A 22374-nucleotide genomic window follows, 5' to 3' on the forward strand; every position below is an offset into this window, starting at 1 on the left:
CACTGGATCCCAATCTTGTGATTGATTGTCTGTTAGATAGGATCTGGCCGCACAGTAAATGGAATGACCGCGTTAATAAATATAGACTTCGATCAGAAATCGGTAGCTAAGGTAGAATATTCTAAATTTCTAGGTGTATGCATTGATGAGGGGTTGAACTGGAAAAAATACCCTGAGGATCTGCTGAAACGTTTGAGTTCAGCTACTTATGCTATTAGAGTCATTGCAAATTTTGGCGATATACATCCGAGAAATTAGCTTACGACGCCTATTTTCATTCTCTGCTTTCGTATGGCATCATATTCTGGGGTAACTCATCAGTGAGTAAAAGACTGTTCATTGCACAAAAGCGTGTAATCAGAATAATTGCTGGAGCTCATCCAAGATCATCCTGCAGACACTTATTTAAAGAGCTAGAAATCTTCACTGTAGCCTCACTATATATATATTCACTTATGAAATTTGTTATTAACAATCCGAATGAATTCAAAAGTAATAGCAGTGTACATTGCTACAACACTAGGAGAAAGGATGATCTTCACTACTCAAGGTTAAATCTAACTGTGGCTCAGAAGGGGGTAAATTATGCTGCCACAAAAGTCTTTGGCCACTTACCTAATAGCATCAAAAGTCTGACAGATAGCCACATAGCATTTAAAAGGAAATTAAAAGAATTTCTTAATGGCAACTCCTTATACTCATTAGATGAATTTTTGGATATAGTAAGTGGGTAATTTCCCAACCCCACAAAAAAAAATTAAAAATATTGAGTGTCATGTAATATTTTGTCTAATGTAATATCTTGTATAGACACCTTTTATTAACCTGACACGTTCCACATCATCACGAAGTGTCGTATTCATGATCTATGGAACAAGTACTAATCTAATCTAATCTCTAATCTAATCTAGCCATGCGGTCTGAGGCGCCTTGCAACGGTTCGCGCAGCTGCCCCCGTCGGAGGTTCGGGTCCTCACTTGGGCGTGAGTGTGTGTGTTGTCCTTAGCATAAGTTAGTTTATGTTAGGTTAAATAGTGTGTAGGCCTAGAGACTGGTGACCTCAGCAGTTTGGTCCCATAGTACCTTACCACAAAATGATGTGGTCTTCGTCCAGTACACTCAACAAAACTTTACACAGGTCTATTCAAGCAACTTTGACCACTTGCCACCTGGTCCAGTGGAGTGATATGTGTACATGTAATATGCTCGATGTCAACGTGCAGATGGTATTTGTTTTTCGATATATCGGAAGAGAGAGATGTGGTAAAATGTTATTGGCAGTTCTATTACAAGGAATGGTATGACAGGTTAAAGTTTGGATGCAGATAGTCCTCTCAAAACTACACCGATTTTGCCCATAAAACTAATAGAAATCAGCTGTATCTATTCTTATGCAAACATGACTGTTTTTATTATTCTCGTCACGACTGAGTGTTTAAAAATAGGTGTTACAACAAAGCTGTGTTATTTCATACTTCATAACCTCTAATTATAAAGTAGACTTCACTTGGATTATAGCTCGTTATCAAACATAGAACTGATAGTGTTTTTCCCAACATGTGAGTAGACTGCGTGAAACAGGCTCTGATACTCAGATTACTTACAAAACTAGAAGGCAGAGATCTGCTGCTATTGTGAATGATTGTCTGTTGGATGACAGAAATTTTACAAGCAGGTCGGTAGAGGGGAGTTGCGAAGCAAAAATGTCAAATGTAAGCACATAGATGGCATTCGCAGTCTTTTGGGACGACAATTTGCCCTAGTACATGTCTTTCTTTATGACCTATTGATTATGAGTGATGGTTTTTCTTTCGTGACAATTTCATGTGTAGTTAGAACAGTGAAGCATTTTCCACCAGTTGTGGTGGAGTGTATTGGCTTCGACTATCTGGGCCACAGGATGATTGTTGAGCAATGCAGGGGGGACGTCTGTAGCGAACTCTGACGTCAAACAGCAATGGATGCAGTCCTCAGCTGTATACTTACAGGTAACATACTTATTACACTCCTTTCTGACCGACACCACTATCTCGTCAATTGAACACAATTCCCGCCAAAAAAATAAATATAGTACCTTCCACTCCATCCTTTCTCCTGCCAGCCTGTAGGTGAGGGGTAGGGTTTGAGTACATCTACCATTAGTTTCGGGGTGCTATGAATTGTTTTTCCCATCAGAATAACACCAGTTGTACGGCATTGTCAATTTTTCAGCTATATTGCGATTTTAGGCGCTCCTCGTGTAGCGTTATGAATATAGTTGTGTAATTTGGACCAATCTTTATGATTAATTACGTAATTAGGACTGCTCTTTAGTTCAGTTTCCCAATCAAAACAAATAAAGTACACTAACCTCAGCTTCCTCTCCTGTATCTGGGCGGTTTCCATGTGTTGGGGATGCACTTTGGCTTTACATCTAGAACGACCTGGGTTCGAGTCACAGAAAGAGCACCGACATTTTTAATTTCCCGCCAATTCCCGGGTGGGGTTGGGATTGGATATCATCACAGCCCTGGGAATAAGAAATTCCCACCCAAATTCGAAATTTCCTCCAACAGGGTATGTAGGAGGGGGGAGGGGGGGAGGGGACTCACGTGCCGGTTGAGGAAAACACCTGACGTCATCCGGGGGATGGTGGTAATTACTTGATCAATTTAATTAATTTGCATATTATTTTGATATCAAAAGTGTCCTGGGAGCCCCAATACCTTACTATTTATGTTATAATTATAATGGTAGCAAAGACTACTTTGTGGGTTTGTGAATGCCTTATTGTATATTGAGTTTTGGATTTTATCATACAGTAATCCATTTGAGGCGCTGAGAAGCAATACGGTCTAAAACAACACCGTCAATTGTAAGTTATAGAATTTATTAATGCTTCTGACATGTGCTGCTCTCATGCTGAGTCAGGTTTATTTGCTCTGTAGGCTCACAAAGTATGAGGGTCGTTTCAAAACTAACGCCTCCTATTTTTTTGTAGTGACTTTTGATGTCCGCGCCAGATGCCGTTGACGTAGTGCTAATGGTTGACCCTTCCTCTTTCATTTGCAGGGGCTCCGTTGTTCTGCGGTAGTTGACGCCAGCAGAGGAGTGTTCCAAAATGGAGTCTGATATGGATGCGTGTATAAACATCGATGTGTGATTAGATTCCACACTGCCGAAGAAATTGCGCCGATTGAAATCCATCGACGCTTGCTAAAGTCATATGAAGACAACACAATAGACGTGAGCAAAGTGGTGTGATGAGTATAGCATTTTCAAGGTAGTGAAAAGAGTGTGTATGACAAGCCATGGCCCAGTCGACCCTGCACAGCTGTCATCCATCGCTATGAAGAGCGTCTTGATCAATTCATCTATGCTGATCGGCAGATAATGACTGGAGAATTGTGTCCAAAACTGAATTTCGGATGTAATGCCTTGGAAACAATGTTAGAAAATCTTGGTTATTGCAAAGTCTGTGCGAGATTGCTCCTGGGAATGCTTACGAAAGAACAAAAAACTCATCAAATGGAAATTTATCGCGATCTGCTGGACCAATATGAAGCTGAAGGTGACAATTTTCTGAGCAGCACTGCCACCGGAGATGAGGTGTGGTGTCACTACTACGAGCCAGAATCCAAAAGACAGTACATGGAATGGGGACGTGTGAATTCTCTGTCAAAGAAGAAATTCAAGATACAGCCGTCTGCAGGCAAAGTGATGTGCACAGTCTACTGGGATAGCCAGGGTGTGGTTCCTTTGGATACCCGGGATCCTGGAGAAACTGTTAATTCAGTACGCTAAAAGACTAAGGGGAAAGCCTGAATTTCCAGGATAAGGCCAGAGAAGAAGCCCAACTTTCAGCTGCAACGCGATAATGCCATACCTCACACCAGTTTTGCGACCAGGCAACTCATTGAAAAATTCGGCTGGAGCGTCTTGCCACATCCACCGCACAGTCCCGATTTAGCGCCTTCAGACTTCCATCTCTTTGGGCCTCTGAAATATGGACTACGTGACGAACATTTTCAAGACTCGGATGCTGTTGTCAAAGCTGTAAGGAAGTGGTTAGCCTCACCTGGTTCCGATTTTTACAAGCGCTGCACGCAGGCTCTGGTTCATCGTTGGAAAAAGTGCCTAACGAATGGTGGTGACTATGTGGAAAAATGGCAGTCTGTAGCTCAAATATTGCTCTCTTTAGCTGTGCTTTGTGTTTTTTTGGATCTCCTATAGTTTCCATGAACAAAAAAAAGGAGGCACTACTTTCGGAACTACTCTCGTATGTATGAGCATGAATATTCACGAAAACGTGTCTCAGTTTCTTTGATATTCACTTAAACGCCGGAACGACACGATTAAATTTGGATCCTTGTGGTTCTCAGAAGCCTCATTTGCATTCTAGTCAAGCGATCAAGTTGGTAGACGTTATTACTTGAATTTAATCTTTGTCACAAATGGCAGTTTGTTTTTAAAGTTGGTTGTTTACTGTGCGGGAATCGACTTTCGTGTGTAGTGTCAACATGAACTCCGTTGAATCTATTTTAAGTGCTAACAGAAAAGTAAATTACGAAGAAAAGTTAATCGCAAAGGAACTAAGACCTCCGAGATCAGATCCATTGATTGAGAAAGTGCTGAAATCAAATAAGCGTGACTACAAGCGAACGTTTAACGATGAAGGGTGCAATAAGCGTAACTGTTGTGTGGGTGTAATGAAGAATGTCAGATTTTTAGCTTGGTAGTTAATTTGTGGACTAATACAGGTCTTATGGATTTTGTACATTTGTCTGAAAAAATAAAAAAGCACGAAAATTTCCATTTACACGAAAACGAAAAGGTTACACATTGTTTCGTTCTTGCCTTAAGCTGTTTTTAATTATGCACAAAACAACAAAATTCCACAGAAACAATTCTTTCTTTTGTCAGACAAGTAATGCGTGTTATTATTATTATTATTATTATTATTATTATTTCTTCTTTAGTACCAGCAACGTAATATATGTCTGATAACGACATGATTATTAGAGTAGATACAGTAAACAGCTGCTTATAATAGCTAATATTTATTTACGACAGACTGTTTCCGCTTTGTAGCCATTTTCAAGTACGTCTAGATTGATGTGACGTCCGTATTACGTCGTAAGTGGAATGATTTATAACTGTTATTGTTTTAATAAGATAGTAAATGATGTCAATATGTCGAAAATAAAATGTTAATTACGATGTGACACTAGTTTGACAGTTCCACTCTTACGACGCTATATGTTTACAAAGATTGTGCACATGAACAGCATGAACAGACAGTTTTAATTTGTCACGAAGTCTATTGCAAGCCACTGTTTCCACTAACTTGCGAACTTGTTGAAATTGACGAAACTAGCGGACATAACGGGTTGGGGTGGAGGGAGGCGTGAGTGTTGCAGATATTATGGTTCGTAATATTCCACCCAATTCTGTGATTGTATGGCTAATGCGCCACACCACAGCAGGAAATTCGGCAGAATACCTGATAAATATGATTTCAGGATTGCTATGTTAGAGTGGCTGCAAGGCGGACAAATAAACTGCAACAACTCAATGAGGAAAGCTGAACTGTTACCTATAATAAAGGAAAACAAACCAGCCGTGGAAGTGTATGTCGTGGATGAAATCGCTGACAGCAGGGGCCACAAAGTTGTGCGTTACCTCTTTACAATTGCGATCTAAATTTGATACAATTGGCACAGGCCAAAATAAAGCACATTTTCAGGGAGAACAGTGTCACTGGTGACATATCGAAGGAAAGATTGCAGAATTTTGTTACTGTTGCTTTGCTTTCGGTTACTGCACAGGACCTTACCGCAGGAATATGCAGCAGTTGGAGCAACAGCATTGGAGACGGAGTAATGGAAATGACGATTGATGAAGTTATCATCAATACCACTCCCTCAAGTGATCTATTCAGAACGTGATCTATTCAGAACGTCATTTTGACAGTTCTTTCGGGCACAATTAATTACACTTTGTAAACATTACATCTGTGCTGCGTTTAATAAATACAAGGTTCAAACAGAATCCAAGAATCAGTTTTTGACTTTCACTTTTCATTGTTTTCGATACATAAATAATACATAAGTTGTAGGCAAAACTCTCTAGCATGAATATGTTAACAAATTAGGTGATTTCGGATTCGACGGAAGTGTCATTTTAGTGGGCCAACTTTCCGCGTGTGCCTTCTCCGATTTCGTGGTAAGCACAAAATGCGGGTAGTGGTGCCAGCACTGCTGAAAGCAGCTGACACTGCCTCACCCTCACCGCTCCTCGCCCCTCGAGAGCCATAACGCGGCGGCACAGCCGTTCCGACAGCCACCGCAACTTATCGTGGACAAACAGAACGATGACCACAGCCACTGCGCTACGAGCAAGTACAAATTTCATTACTGGCAAAATGTATCCCAGAAAGTAACTATGTTTTAATTATGAACCCTGTACGCATTATGCGCTTAGAGAAAGTCTTCTGGACGATGAACACCAATGCGTGAGGGCACTTGTTGCAATTTGTGGAGGAACTCACATCCTATCGCGTTAACTGTGGTTTGAAGGTGTAATGAGCGACAGAATAGTTAATTTTGTAACGATCACACCACATCCAGTACTTACCTGGAACACTCGTCACAGAGCGCAAAATAAAACTGCTAATTGCTAGTAGTTCAAAGTTCGTTTTGCCCTATGTTTCATTGCAGCCAAATTTATTCAGGATGGTGGATCCAAGATGGCGGCCATAGACACGGGAAGTTCAAATTTTTGCAGGAAAATAGATCAGTTGGGCTACCTCCAATATCCTAACCTCCTCCCCTCCCCTCTACACTCACCCATCTCGAAATTGGTGGGAAAAGGACTGATTCTGTGCTGAGCTGCCAAATAGAATGGACGTAAGTCTTTACTTTGTATGCATTGCTCCCCTTCCCCATCTGTTTGGTGGGAAGAGGACTCAGTCTGTGCTGGGCTGCTGGATATGATGGACAAAAGTCTTTATTTTGCATGCATTGTTTATTTATACAATTTGAGTTATCATAGGCAGTGAGCTCAGTCCAATGTGTTCACTATGAGGTCTGGAGTCCAACTGGCCTAGTTCACAGCACCACCACCAGAGGGCGCTGTCTTTCCTCCCCCTCTCCCCTCCCGTGACATTATCCGAGATGACGGTCTGGGGAAAAATGGCGGGAAAAGGACACAGTCTGTGTCTAGTTGCTGGATTGGAGGAAAGACGTAATTGTTTACTGTGTTCAATGGGCGAGATGTCTCTCGTGGAGAAGGGGGAATATATTAGCATCTGATGACTGTGTTGATAGCAAATGATATTTGGTGAAGATGAATATGCAACTCATTCTGATAAATGTGTGTGCTGTAAATGTAGATCATTCGGTAAAAGTCCAGCCGATGTGCAAGAGGCAAGATGTTCACCCTCTCTCAGCCTCTTTCAATGGGCCCAGACCGGGCTCCCAGCCCCAAGTCTCTGTGCTGGGTCACGCGACGGCCAGGAAGTGAGCCAGCTTACGGCATGGTCACACGGTAGCCACTGGACACTTCCTCACATTGGAAATACCCACAGCCTCCCTCCTGTCCCATCCCCAGCGTGCAGATAGCCATTGTCATTGAACACGAGCTGCTTCAGGAGTTACTAAATCCGATTGAACATGTCTCTTTCAAAAGCATCGATGCACTGTATTTCGATTCAATTTTGTGATGTATACCACCACACTCGAACATGGACTCTAAAAACAGATCGCTGTATACTTGTAAAACCTCCCTGAAACACTTCACACGCTTTTGTGGGAAACATATCCCGAAACCGATATCAGCTGCACTACCTGATTTTACACACCAAAACGATGGTATTTGGAAGTCGAAATAAATATCTATGTAACTCTAAAAATAGGACGTTCACCACTTTTCGAGTTTTAGCTGCTTGTTTGAAGGCGCTTTCAGAGAGACAAAAATTTCTAAGTCCTACAGCTGCTGTGGTGTTCATCACTTTTCTGAAATGGTGAGTAGGCTTTGCTTGTATTTGCTGCTGTTGGAGTCACTTCTTGAAGCACACACTGGTGCCTAAGCACAGATGGGAAAATCACAACAATTATGCAAACAGAATTCGAAGCACTGTCCTACAGACGAGAAAAATGGCTTGAATTTTCGGTGAATTTTTGGTGTCCTACAGCTGCTGGTCTGGAGCTGCTCTAAAGCCACAGTGGCAGATGAGGGACACCATCCCACCAGAGGAGGGTGGTCTGCTTGAACTTGTTTCTGAACATTCGAAGAAACAAGACATCACGTTACTCGCAGAATCTTCCGTAGATACCTTGTCCCTGTCTTGTTCGAACCAGTCTGTAGAGGCTCCTATGCCGTGTACAAAGGATGGCTCTTAGTGAATTTACCTGCCAAACTGCTGCTGCTGCCAGTGTGTGAGCTTTGTCTGCCATTTTTTTCTGTAGACGAGACTTTCGGTGGAAAAACTATTTTGTACAGATCTCCATATTGCAATGACCGTTAAACCCTGCAAAAGTGGGCTACATATCATGAAATACAGAAAGACACTTCCTCAATTACACTGCTCTACTATCATCATGGAAAGCTTGAATTTTTCAGCGTGAAACCAATCTCCAACTCGGCTATGTCGCCACATGTCATATTGATGTAGTACACAGTTCGTATCCTGCACCATACAAAATCATCACTTCCGCATCCTGCATATAGCTATCGACCACCAGACACTCGTACATATACTGCGAAGACAGACAGCATCAGCACATTCACCGTGTATAGTCCTAGCAACACTAGATATTTCCCGCAATGTCGGTCAGTCACGAGGCAACTGCCCCTACATACATGCTGGCTCAACTAAAGCTCTCTATACAGAGCTTAGGCGCAATACGCGACCAGAGTGCTGTATATCAAGAAACATGACGCATTAATACCCCTCAAAGTGGAGAAACAGGGAACAAAATTTAGAAAATGCTTATTCACCTTTGATGCCAATTGTGGCATTTTGTTTATAAAACTTTGCCTCTGTTCGCATTAACAAATTTATTGCATATCTTTCATGGTTTCTATGTTTTATTGTTGACTAGCATAACTGGAGTTCAGCAAAATGAGGTTTAGAAGCTACATTTTGTTGAGGTGGTTTGGTAAAGTGTAGCCCAGGACTAGATGAATGTTTGTAGCTTCCTAAACCCACCCTCGAATCATCCTGTAGAATCAACTTTATGCAGTTTAGGGCTGAACCAAGGTAATCTTCGTCTCTCCAGTTTGTTGTATTATTGTACAACATGCCAACTGGAATACATAATTCGTAGCTCTGTGGCAGCATGTGGCACTCTGTTGCACCCATCGACTTAGAGAAAGTCCCAGTCCTGCAGAGCACATTTTTTCAAAATTGAAATTTCACACTTTTTCCCTCTGCTATAGAGCAAAAAATGGTGTATTCTTTTTTCTACTGATGTTCTTGGGAGTAAAGAGAGATTTACACACCTACCACACAGCGTGGCTGTGTTCTTCTGAGTGTAGTACAGTGTCTCTGTTGTGTAAAACTCAATGCAGAATCACCATCTATCATTTGTTCTTAGATAAAGGGACGGATTTATGGGAATTGGTAACGGTTAAATGTGCTGGGAATTGCCACGGAATTCGTGTGTCTATGAGTCGGAACAGCTGCATCTCTGTAAATGCTGAACGAGCAAGCGACAAAGAAAGACTGAAGACATTGTTTTGGAACGATTAGTATCCACTGGAACTTACTGCAGCCGCACCAAGGAATCAGCATATTTTCTTGTGATCAGCGTAACTACTATACTTTTTTCACTCTGCTGGCCATGCGGCCTGAGGTCATGTCGCTTTATTCCTATGCTACACGCTCCCCCTACTTCCTCGCAAGCACACTGCACAGTCAACAGTTATTGCCTCTTGAACAAAGTGACAACAATAATGAGCATTGTCAGTTTTTAGAATTAATTTAGTACAATTTAATGAACTTTGTTTCACATGTTGCAGTTGTTTATAAATGACCCTATAGATTATTATACAAAAATAATTATATAAATAGAGGCAAAGAGATGGATTAGTTTAAAGTTAACCAACCAGACAGAAATTATAGCGAGCAGACATTATCTTCACTATCTGCGTCAGCACTGTCTTCAAGCAGCTTTATTACAATCTTCTGACTGAATCTCGAAGTACATCCTCATGAAGTATTTTTCCTGCAGTCGCCCCGCACGAGCAACGCATTGAGAATATGTCAAGTCAGTGGGATTATACTGGCAGTGATACGGAGGATTACTTCATATCCCATTTCTGCAGCCTGATCATCAAGCTCATATCGCCTATAACTGCTGTGTTGCCTAATAATGCAAGGCAATTCTGCTGTTGTGTGGGGTCATGAGGTATGATTTGCAGCCATTATAATATGTAAGCTTTCTTTGAATTTGTGTAGGGAATTTTCTCGTTAAGCATGGAATGTTAACTTGCATTGTACATGACTATCACACATTCTTCTTCCAGGCTTCAAAGGAGATTGATAAACATTCCCGAAACACTACATTATTCACTCTTGACGATAATTAAAACTGCCTAAAAATCGACACTATACACAATTTAATTGTAAATGAATGGAGTCACTCCCACACTTTTGTTACATAACTGCAAAAGGAATGGATATTGCACTGGGAGAGAGGGGAAAAACCAATGTGGAGGAAGTGGGGTGCAGAATGCAAACGAATGACCTTGAGCCAACTGACCAAAGGGCAAAGAGAATCACAAAACACAAGAAATACAGTAACTGTCAAAGCTACAATGTTTCTTGTCACAGTCTGCAACGGTAAATAAGCAGTTTAGTGAAGACGCAGACAATTAATGCTACAAATTCGAGAGGACTCTGTTACGATAAAAGTCTGCCCAGTAAGTGCTCCCTCTTGCTCCCTCTTGCGGATGCCTATGTTATGCGCAGGAGCCACTAGTGTTTCAGCATAACAGTGAGCATCAGGCATGTCCACAATCTACTAAAACCGTGACTTCGGTATAGCGTACTACGATAAAGAAACAGAGGCAGTTGCATACAGAAATTGAAAAGGCTATGCCTTTTGCATCGGAGCACGTGTCGTGGTCTGCAGAGCCACGTAAGTTGACTGAGGTACCGTTACGTACACCATCATTTATCTTTCAGTTCATATCTACCAAAGACGACGAAGTGATGAAACTGTAAGCACGGCAATGTGCGACATGTGTACAGCTTTCACATTCACAATTATCATCTAATTTCCTTTCTGACATCTTCATCCAAAATATTCGAAAAAGTAGTGTACAAAAGAGAAGTTGCACGCTTTAAGCGGAAACTGTTTACTTAGTGTATCACAGTCTGAATTCCAGAATGGCTGCTCGACTGAGAATGCTATTTATAGATTCACTCATCAAACAATACAGGCCTTAAACAATAATATATCGCCAATTGGTATTTTTTGTTGTCTTTCCAAGGTGTTTGATTGTGTAGATCATGTTAGTATCTTAGAAAAACTCAAGTTTTGTGAAATTGATGGCTTTATGCACAGCTGGTTTGAATCATACTTAACAAACAGGATGCAATAGGTTGTGCTGAATTATTCATACAGTTTAGGAAGAGTAGAAAATTTTAGTAAGTGGGGGAAAAATATCACAAAGGGAATCCTACAGGGTTCAACTTTGAGTCTACTCCTATTCCTTATAAATGTGAATGACCTTCGACTTAAAATTCAAGCAAAATTGGTACTTCTCCAGACGATACTAGTATTATAACAAATCCTATGGGAGGGAAACCAACAGAAGAGTTGGTAAACGATATTTTCTAAAGAATTCTTAAGTAGTTCTCTGAAAATGGATTCTCCCTAAATTTTGACAAAAAAAAAGAAACACTACATTCAGTTCCGTACAACAAATAGAGTCATACCAGTAATTGCTGTAGCCCATGAGCAGGAGTCAGAAAACAGAGCAGAATGCTCCAAATTTTTGGGTGTACATATCAGTGAAAACCTTAACTGGAAGAAGCTTATTTCTGAGCTTCTCAAACAATTACGCTCAGCTGCGTTTGCTCTTCGTATAATTGCTAAACTTGGAAACAAAGGTATTAGTGTCTTGTCATACTTTGCATATTTCCACTACATAATGTCTTATGGAGTAATTTCCTGGGGTAACTAAACACTTAGAAAGAAAGTAGTGACTGAACAAAAGCGAGCAGTATGAGTAATATGTGGTGTTCACCCACGGATGTCATGTAGGTAGTCTTCAAGGAACTAGGCATTTTAACTGCAGTAATCCATCAAAATTTGAGAAGAACAGTGATGTTCATACCTGCAACAGCAGAGGGAAATATGACCTTTATTATTCAGTGTTAAAGCTGTCAGTGGCTCACAAAGGAGTTCAATACGTAGTAACAGAAATTTTTGACCATTTACTCAATAACATAAAATGTCAGCCAGGTAAGCGAAGCAAGTTTTAAATCTAATTTAAATTGATTTCTCCTCGGCAACTCGTTCTACTCCACTCACAAATTCCTACTTAAAAACTGGTAGCCAGTATAAATATTCAAAAAATAAAAATTAAGTGTAGATGCAAAAGTGGGAGTAAAGATAATAATGTGTTCATTGACTAATCATGGACACATATCCTGCAAGCTAACCCATTCCTCATCATTTTGATAAAAGAATCATTCAGGTGATTTATGGAACATGGAACTAAGTGTTAGAAACCGAACACTGACTAGGTGTCATTCAGAAAACACACTGCCTGACAAAAAAGGTGAATGGGAGAAGGAAACAAAATGAAACTTGCAGGCTGAAAGGATATGTGATGTTATTTCAGTAATTACAAAATACAATCAAACATAACAAATAATTTGGCAGTATGAGATCATCAGGTTACCCTCCATTCAGAGGCTGTTGCATGCAGCGACCGTTATTTTGATTCGAAAATAATATGTATGAGTATTCAATGAACTGTGTACAAAGCCAGACCAACAGGCATTACATGCATTGACCAAAAAAGGATAGTGCATTTATCAATATTCACTGCCACAACCCCCATAATCTGTTGTTCCTAGTACACATATAGAGACCAAATTGACTGTTAAGATATGGTTACATGCTGTCTGGGTCGACACAGTCATCCAATTTGTCTCTCAAAAGGTGGCGCGCAGGTGTTTCACATATCCTCTATGTACCTACAAGCCATAATTTCTGGGTAGCAGACATTAGTGGGCGTAATAAACCACTATGAGGCAGTAAGTAACAAGGCTACCAGACGACGATGAGTTGTGGTGGGCTTGTTACTGCTATGAAGCTACAGGATGCAGTACAATTTATTAAGCGTGTTATGCCAGCATGTCCAGTCGAGTCAGCAGGGCCAAAATCAACTGGATTCCTTATCTTCTGACCATTGGTGGGCTTGTTACTGCTTCAAAGATAAGGGATCCACTTGATTTAGGCATGTTACCTTGAGTGCACATGCTACCCTAACATGCTTAGTAAGTTGTACTGTTTCCATTTGAAGACTCCTTTGGTCTTTGTCAGTGTGGTTTGTACGGTGATGGCAGGTTATACTTAGGGCCTGAAGATGCGTTTTGACATAGAAACTGGTAGCATGTTGTGAGTAAACAATATTACTATACAGCTGTTGGTTTCAATTATCATTACTCAAGTACAATCCATTATATTCAACTACTCTCCTACATTTACATCTACATCCATACTCCGCAAGCCACCTGACGGTGTGTGGCGGAGGGTACCTTGAGTACCTCTATCGGTTCTCCCTTCTATTGCAGTCTCTTATTGTTCGTGGAAAGAAGGATTGTCGGTATGCCTCTATGTGGGCTCTAATCTCTCTGATTTCATCCTCATGGTCTCTTCGCGAGATATACGTAGGAGGGAGCAATATACTGCTTGACTCCTCGGTGAAGGTATGTTCTCGAAACTTCAACAAAAGCCCGTACCGAGCTACTGAGCGTCTCTCCTGCAGAGTCTTCCACTGGAGTTTATCTATCATCTCCGTAACGCTTTCGCGATTACTAAATGATCCTGTAACGAAGCATGATGCTCTCCGTTGGATCTTATCTGTCTCTTCTATCAACCCTATGTGGTACGGATCCCACACCGCTGAGCAGTATTCAAGCAGTGGGCGAACAAGCGTACTGTAACCTACTGCCTTTGTTTTCGAATTGCATTTCCTTAGGATTCTTCCAATGAATCTCAGTCTGGCATCTGCTTTACCGACGATCAACTTTATATGATAATTCCATTTCAAATCACTCCTAATGCGTACTCCCAGATAATTTATGGCATTAACTGCTTCCGGTTGCTGACCTGCTATATTGTAGCTAAATGATATGGGATATTTCTTTCTATGTAATCGCAGCACATTACACTTGTCTACATTGAGATTCAATTGCCATTCCCTGCACCATGCGTCAATTCGCTGCAGATCTTCCTGCATTTCAGTACAATTTTCCATTGTTACAACCTCTCGATATACCACAGCATCATCCGCAAAAAGCCTCAGTGAACTTCCGATATCATCCACAAGGTCATTTATGTTATGTTGTGAATAGCAATGGTCCTATGACACTCCCCTGAGGCACACCTGAAATCACTCTTACTTCGGAAGACTTCTCTCCATTTACAATGACATGCTGCGTTCTGTTATCTAGGAACTCTTCAATCCAATCACACAATTGGTCTGATAGTCCATATGCTCTTACTTTGTTCATTAAACGACTGTGGGGAACTGTATCGAACGCCTTGCGGAAGTCAAGAAACACGGCATCCACCTGGGAACCCGTGTCTATGGCCCTCTGAGTCTCGTGGACGAATAGCTGGGTTTAACACGATCATCTTTTTCGAAACCCATGCTCATTCCTACAGAGTAGATTTCTAGTTTCCAGAAAAGTCATTATACTCGAACATAAAATTTGTTCCAAAATTCTACAACTGATCGACGTTAGAGATATAGGTCTATAGTTCTGCACATCTGTTCAACGTCCCCTCTTGAAAACGGGGATGACCTGTGCCCTTTTCCAATCCTTTGGAACGCTACGCTCTTCTAGAACCTACGGTACACCGCTGCAAGAAGGAGGGCAAGTTCCTTCGCATACTCTGTGTAAAATCGAATTGGTATCGCATCAGGTCCAGCGGCCTTTCCTCTTCTGAGCGATTTTAATTGTTTCTCTATCCCTCTGTCGTCTGTTTCGATATCTACCATTTTGTCATCTGTGCGACAATCTAGAGAAGGAACTACAGTGCAGTCTTCCTCTGTGAAACAGCTTTGGAAAAAGACATTTAGTATTTCGGCCTTTTGTCTGTCATCCTCTGTTTCAGTACCGTTTTGGTCACAGAGTGTCTGGACATTTTGTTTTCATACACCTACCGCTTTGACATAAGACCAAAATTTCTTAGGATTTTCTGCAAAGTCAATACATAGAACTTTACTTTCTGATTCATTGAACGCCTCTCGCATGGCCCTCCTCACATTACATTTCGCTTCGCGTAATTTTTGTTTGTCTGCAAGGCGTTGGCTATGTTTATGTTTGCTGTGAAGTTCCCTTTGCTTCCGCAGCAGTTTTCTAACTCGGTTGTTGTACCACGGTAGCTCTTTTCCATCTCTTACGATCTTGCTTGGCACATACTCATCTAACACATATTGTACGATGGTTTTGAACTTTGTCCACTGATCCTCAACACTATCTGTACTCGAGACAAAACTTTTGTGTTGAGCCGTCAGGTACTCTGTAATTTGCTTTTTGTCACTTTTGCTAAACAGAAAAATCTTCCTACCTTTTTTAATATTTCTATCTACGGCTGAAATCATCGATGCATTAACCGCTTTATGATCGCTGATTCCCTGTTCTGCGTTAACTGTTTCAAATAGTTGGTGTCTGTTTGTCACCAGAAGGTCTAATATGTTATCGCCACGAGTCGGTTCTCTGTTTAACTGCTCAAGGTAGTTTTCAGATAAAGCACTTAAAAAAGTTTCACTGGTTTCTTTGTCCCTGCCACCTGTTATGAACGTTTGAGTCTCCCAGTCTATATCCGGCAAATTAAAATCTCCACCCAGAACTATAACATGGTGGGGAAATCTACTCGAAATATTTTCCAAATTATCCTTCAGGTGCTCCGCCACAACAGCTGCTGAGCCAGGGGGCCTACAGAGACATCCAATTACCAAGTCTGAGCCTGCTTTAACCGTGACCTTCACCCAAATTATTTCACATTTCGGATCTCCGTCAATTTCCTTCGATACATGACTACAGGTGTTTGTCATCTCTTTCTTTTCCTAGAATCCTTTGTCCAAATTTCTAGTTGGTTTCTTTCGCTGTTTGATAATTGTAAAGATTTAATAGTATCAGGGGTAGGTTGGAACCCCGTCCACTCCCTTCCCAACTACAGTTCTCATTCCGTTTCATGTCTTCGACTCTTATAAATGCAGTACGGTCTCCGCAGGGTTTGATAACTTTGCACTCTCTGTAATTTATCATTGCTACCTCTAAAATTTCAGTCAGTGGCGTCCATTCAATATTGTGAACAAGTGTCGCTAAAATCTGCCAGTGCTATAAATGTGCATTAACCTTTCTTTCGTCTATGTTCTAAGATAAGTCGTAGGATCAGTATTGCCTCATGGGCTCCTTTATTCCTCCAGAACCCAAACTGACTTTCCCCAAAGACATCTTCTACCAGTCATTGTGTTCTTTTGTACATAGTTTTTGCCAGTATATTCCATTCGTGGCTTATGGATAATTAGCCAGTATATTCCATTCGTGGCTTATGGATAACGATTCTCTAAGGCAAGATTATTCACATGTCATTTTGTAATAAGAACTAAGTAATGGTATAATTATCAAGTAATGTGTTTGAAGCCGCTCTCTCTTGCTCACGCACAGGAAGCGACGGTGCTGGCGTCGCGGGACCACGACTACAGCCGCAGCATCGCGGCGTGCACTTCGCCCCCAGGGCGGGCCTTCCCCTGTGAATACCCCGGCTGCTGCAAGGCCTACGCCAAGTCGTCACACCTGAGGGCACACATGCGCAGGCAAGTACGCCCTGACACACACTCCACACGTGGTCGTGCGGTAGCGTTCTCGCTTCCTACGCCCGGGTTCCCGGGTTCGATTCTCGGCGGGGTCAGGGATTTTCTCTTCCTCGTGATGGCTGGGTGTTGTGTGCTGTCCTTAGGTTAGTTAGGTTTAAGTAGTTCTAAGTTCTAGGGGACTGATGACCATAGATGTTAAGTCCCATAGTGCTCAGAGCCATTTTGAACACACTCCACAGCTAGCCCCACTGGACACCGGCTACTCAGAAGCTATAGGTAACACAAGAGCGATAGGGAGAAACGAAGCATATTATTTAAATCAGGGATGACCACAACGTGCAGAACTTCGAACGTGTTCAATGTGCTGCCCACGTGAGTCAGAGACTCAGCCTGTTTTGGCAGTACTTGGTACGTCTCGGCGTTCATTTAGCAGCGCGACATGACTCTGTCTTCCAGCACTTGGCAGGGCTTATTTTGGTCAACAAGACTTTCTTCAGTTTGGTAGAGTCATTGTGGGTAAGCGCTGTTTATCTTTCGCTATTTGTTCATGGTCCACTACCTGTTTGTGCAAAAGGTTCAAATATTCTGATCTGTCATCACAATTCTTTAAAAATTAATGGAAATCACAGAAGAGAAGGATGAGAAATCTCAATATCTATTATGTACTCGCAGAATCGATGGGTACCATAAATTTGCTATGAAGTGGCATTACAACACCATGCAGAAACAGTTTACAGATTTAGTTGACGATGAAAGAGCTAAAAATTATACTGATCGATAGATGATTTGTATACAGGGTGGTGCATTGATAGTGACCGGGCCAAATATCTTACGAAATAAGCGTCAAACTAAAAAACTACAAAGAACGAAACTTGCCTAGTTTGAAGGGGGAAACCAGATGGCGCTATGGTTGGCCCGCTAGATGGCGCTGCCATAGGTCAAACAGAACTGCGTTTTTTTAAAAATAGGAACCCCTATTTCTTATTACATAGTCGTGTAGTACGTAAATAAATATGAATGTTTTAGTTGGACCACTGTTTTTGCTTTGTGATAGATGGTGCTGTAATAGTCACAAACGTGTAAGTACGTGGAATCACGTAACATTTCGCCAGTGCCGACGGTATTTGCTCCGTGATACATTACCCGTGTTAAAATGGACCGTTTACCAATTGCGGAAAAGGTCGATATCGTGTTGATGTATGGCTATTGTGATCAAAATGCCCAATGGGCGTGTGCTATGTATGCTGCTCGGTATCCTGGACGACATCATCCAAATGTCCGGACCGTTCGCCAGATAGTTACGTTATTTAAGGAAACAGGAAGTGTTCATCCACATGTGAAAAGTCAACTACGACCTGCAACAAATGATGATGCCCATATAGGTGTTTTAGCTGCTGTCGCGGCTAATCCGCACATCAGTAGCAGACAAATTGCGCGAGAATCAGGAATCTCAAAATGGTGTTGAGAATACTACATCAACATCGATTGCACCCGTACCATATTTCTATGCACCAGTAATTGCATGGCGACGACTTTGAACGTCGCGTACAGTTCTGCCTCTGGGCATAAGAGAAATTACGGGACGATGACAGACTTTTTGTACGCGTTCTATTTAGCGACAAATCGTCATTCACCAACAGCGGTAACGTAAACCGCCATAATATGCACTATTGGGCAACGGAAAGTCCACGATGGCTGCGACAAGTGGACCTTCAGCGACCTTGGCGGGTTAGTGTATGGTGTGGCATTATGAGAGGAAGGATAACTGGCTCCCATTTTATCGGTGGCAATCTAAATGGTGCAATGCATGCTGATTTCCTACGTAATGTTCTACGCATGTTACCACAAGATGTTTCACTGCATGACAGAATGGCGATGTACTTCCAACATGATGGATGTCCTGGACATAGCTCGCGTGCGGTTGAAGCGGTATTGAATAGCATATTTCATGACAGGTGGATTGGTCGTCGAAGCACCATACCATGGCCCGCACATTCACCGGATCTGAAGTCCCCGGATTTCTTTCTGCGGGGAAAGTTGAAGGATATTTGCTATCGTGATCCACCGACAGCGCCTGACAACATGCGTCAGCGCATTGTCAATGCATGTGCGATCGTTGCGGAAGGCGAACTACTCGCTGTCGAGAAGAATGTCGATACACGTATTGCCAAATGCATTGAGGTTGACGGACATCATTTTGAGCATTTATTGCATTAATGTGGTACTTACAGATAATCACGCTGTAACAGCATGCGTTCTCAGAAATGATAAGTTCACAAAGGTACATGTATCACATTGGAACAACCGAATAAAATGTTCAAACGTACCTACGTTCTGTGTTTTAATTTAAAAAACATACCTGTTACCAACTGTTCGTCTAAAATTGTGCGCCATATGTTTGTGACTATTATAGCGCCATCTATCACAAAGCGAAAAAGTGTTCCAACTAAAACATTAATATTTCATTACTTACTACACGAATATGTAATAAAAAATGGGGGTTCATATTAAAAAAAAAAATAAATCGCAGTTGATATCCTTTTGACCTATGGCAGCGCCATCTAGCGGGCCAACCATAGTGCGGTACGATCGGTAACCTTTTGATAGGTCCATTTATTATCAACTTGTGATGGACCGGAGAGAGGTACCTGCATTCTTTGGAAAATTCATTTGTTTAACTATTGGAAGACGTTGCTTTAGCGAAGCAAACTAGAACGTACTTTCAACATGACAGTGCCCCTCCATATGTTACCTTACGTGTGAGGGACCATCTCAACCGCACCTACCTTAATCGCTGGATTGGCCATGGCGGTTCTATAAACTGGCCTCCTTACTACTTCAGAGTTCTGTTTATGGGGTTGGATGAAATCAGAAGTGCACAAAGTGAAGGTAAACACATGAGATGAACTGCTTTGTCGCATCATGGACGCTGCTGAATTGATTAGGAACCAACGACAGGCAACTGAACAAGCAACACAACATGTTATCGCTTGAGCGCAAAAGTGCATTGACATTCGTGGTGGGATATTCGAACCTGTTCTGTGAACTGTACAACATATGTACGATAAGTGTTAAACCGTTTGTAAAAGACGTGGTATGTCTTTTTCAACTGAATACATGTAACATGCATGTTGTAATGCATTATGTACTAAATGCAAAGTAGATAAACATTATGTAAAAATGAGTAACATAAATGTACTTCTCTGCAACATTGTTTCAAGAAAACCACATTACCGTCCAGTTGTATTGCGTGTATACCTCCATAACGAAGCATTTGCGGACCTATGTTCATTTAACAACTTTTTTATTCAGAATTACTTATACTATCACTGTGTAAAATATTGACTTTCCTCCCCAAACACCCCTATAATTAGTACTGCAAAGCATGTTGATTAAATCAGAGGACATGCCTGGAAAGAGTTTCAAATTAAGCCCCACTATTGTTGGATTTCTGAAGGAAAAAGGAAAGCAAGAACGAAAATTAGATCTGGAATACATTGCAGATCTCGGATTTTAAACAGAACTGACTAAAGACTGCAGGGTGAGAAGCAACTTATTTATGATTTTACAGCGATGAGTCGATGGATATGAAAAGAAAATTGCCTTGTGGAAGTGACAATTTCTAACAAGGAACGTCATCCATTTCCTAAATCTAAGCGATGTCAAAGAAAATGCGAATTTCGAACAATCCATTGTGACATTTAAAGAATTACAGAAATAGTTTTTTTAAACATTTGAGGACACTGCGAATCTTCCATATGATTTTAAGCTGTTTTCGAGACTGTTTGCCATTTCAGTTGAAAGCACCCCTGTGCATCTTCAGATTGAATTGGTCGATCTGCAGTGCAATTCTCTTTTAAAAGACAAGAGTTTCCAAATCTCCATAGTGGAGTTGCAAAATCAATATCAAGGTTACAATTCAGATATATACATGAGAAGCTTGTTTTGATTATGAAGCTAACTAATTCACGATTACATGGCAACCAGAGCGACAAAAATCTGTGGCTCTGTCTGTATCTGTCCATGTACAGACAGTCTGTGCCAGATATAATTTTTTTATTTCTTCAGAGCGCCAAAAATGATGAAATAATACCAAATTTTGTTTGTCATCTACGTTGTTGAGAAACATAAAACAAAGCTGCATGCAGCACTTTTGCAGTTTCGCATCCTTCCCCCTCTTTCCGCCCAGATAGCATGGCGTGGTAAAGGGGAAGTGTGCAGTCGGGTGAGAGAGATTCGTTAGGCTGCTATGTTGGCCTGAATTCTACATCCGTTCTCTACAAGCAACTGTGAAGGGCATGGCAGACGATACTTCCCATTATCCTACATATTCTGTAGGCAATGAAAGCTTGCACATCGATCCTCCACCATTGCACCTGCCTACCAAGATTGTTTGCACCAACACCCTAGTAGCTAACTGTAATGCCAGTTGCCATGATAATTAGGAAAGGATATAAGCCGTTTCGCGTACTGGTCTCATACATCTTCTTCTACTTCCATCCAAGAGCTTCAGCAACTCTCTCTAGGTGGATCTAGTCTCATTCTGGTTTTGTTACGTCGATAGCACAGTTATTAAGTTGTTTGTTTGATTACATGAATAGTTAATTAACTAATTAAATAAATGCTTTATAAAGTGGCAAAATGTTTGTAAACCTAGTGAAGGGAATTAGACCTGTACTAGATGATCCTGTTTGCCGGGCAGAACTGCCAAAGCTGTGTCCCCCTCCCGTAAAATCTCCCGTGAAACTAATTTTACTGTGCAGATCCAGTAGATTTTGTAAATAGGAATAACAAAAATGGTGTGTTACTCAAAAATATTACTTAAGTGGACTATGCTGATAAAGAATATTGCATGCAACTATTAAATGTATCATCGTAGTAAATAAATTACAAATTCTATAAACAAACATTCTAAAAAAATTGAAAGTAAAACAAAATCTGTATCCTATTGTTTACAGTAGCTACTGTACGTTGGTTTCACTATTGTCTATAATGAAAAACACATTTTAATTGCATCTAATAAATTATTAATAGTCCTCAGTCATAAAAAATCAGGAGCTTTCAGTCAAGGACTGCAGCATACACTCGCTGATTCTGAAATCCTACAATAACGGTAGTGCAGTAACAACAAGAACTCCACTATTAAACAATAGTGAGCTGTGTGAGTGGCAGCTGGGTGAACTGAATGCACTGTCACCACACTAACTACATTCACTGTTGGCATCTGGTAGGTAGCAGCTGTTTGCATATCATGCTACTTGGATAAAATGATTCTGCAGAAGTGACATCGTGACAACAGTGTGTGTTTACAGGTGTGGGCCA

The 22374-nt window shown here is 41.2% G+C and overlaps 1 protein-coding gene across 1 annotated transcript in view; it reads left to right on the plus strand.

Annotated features, from left to right (window-relative positions):
* Positions 1-22374, plus strand: part of LOC126145962 (Krueppel-like factor 16) — a 187725-nt gene that overhangs the window by 119333 nt on the left and 46018 nt on the right. The window contains exon 4 of the mRNA XM_049915591.1: positions 16904-17052. Within this exon, the coding sequence (XP_049771548.1) occupies positions 16904-17052 (149 nt within the window). The remainder of the gene's footprint in view (positions 1-16903; positions 17053-22374) is intronic.

This window comes from Schistocerca cancellata, chromosome 2, assembly GCF_023864275.1.
Source record: "Schistocerca cancellata isolate TAMUIC-IGC-003103 chromosome 2, iqSchCanc2.1, whole genome shotgun sequence".
NCBI lineage: Eukaryota > Metazoa > Arthropoda > Insecta > Orthoptera > Acrididae > Schistocerca > Schistocerca cancellata.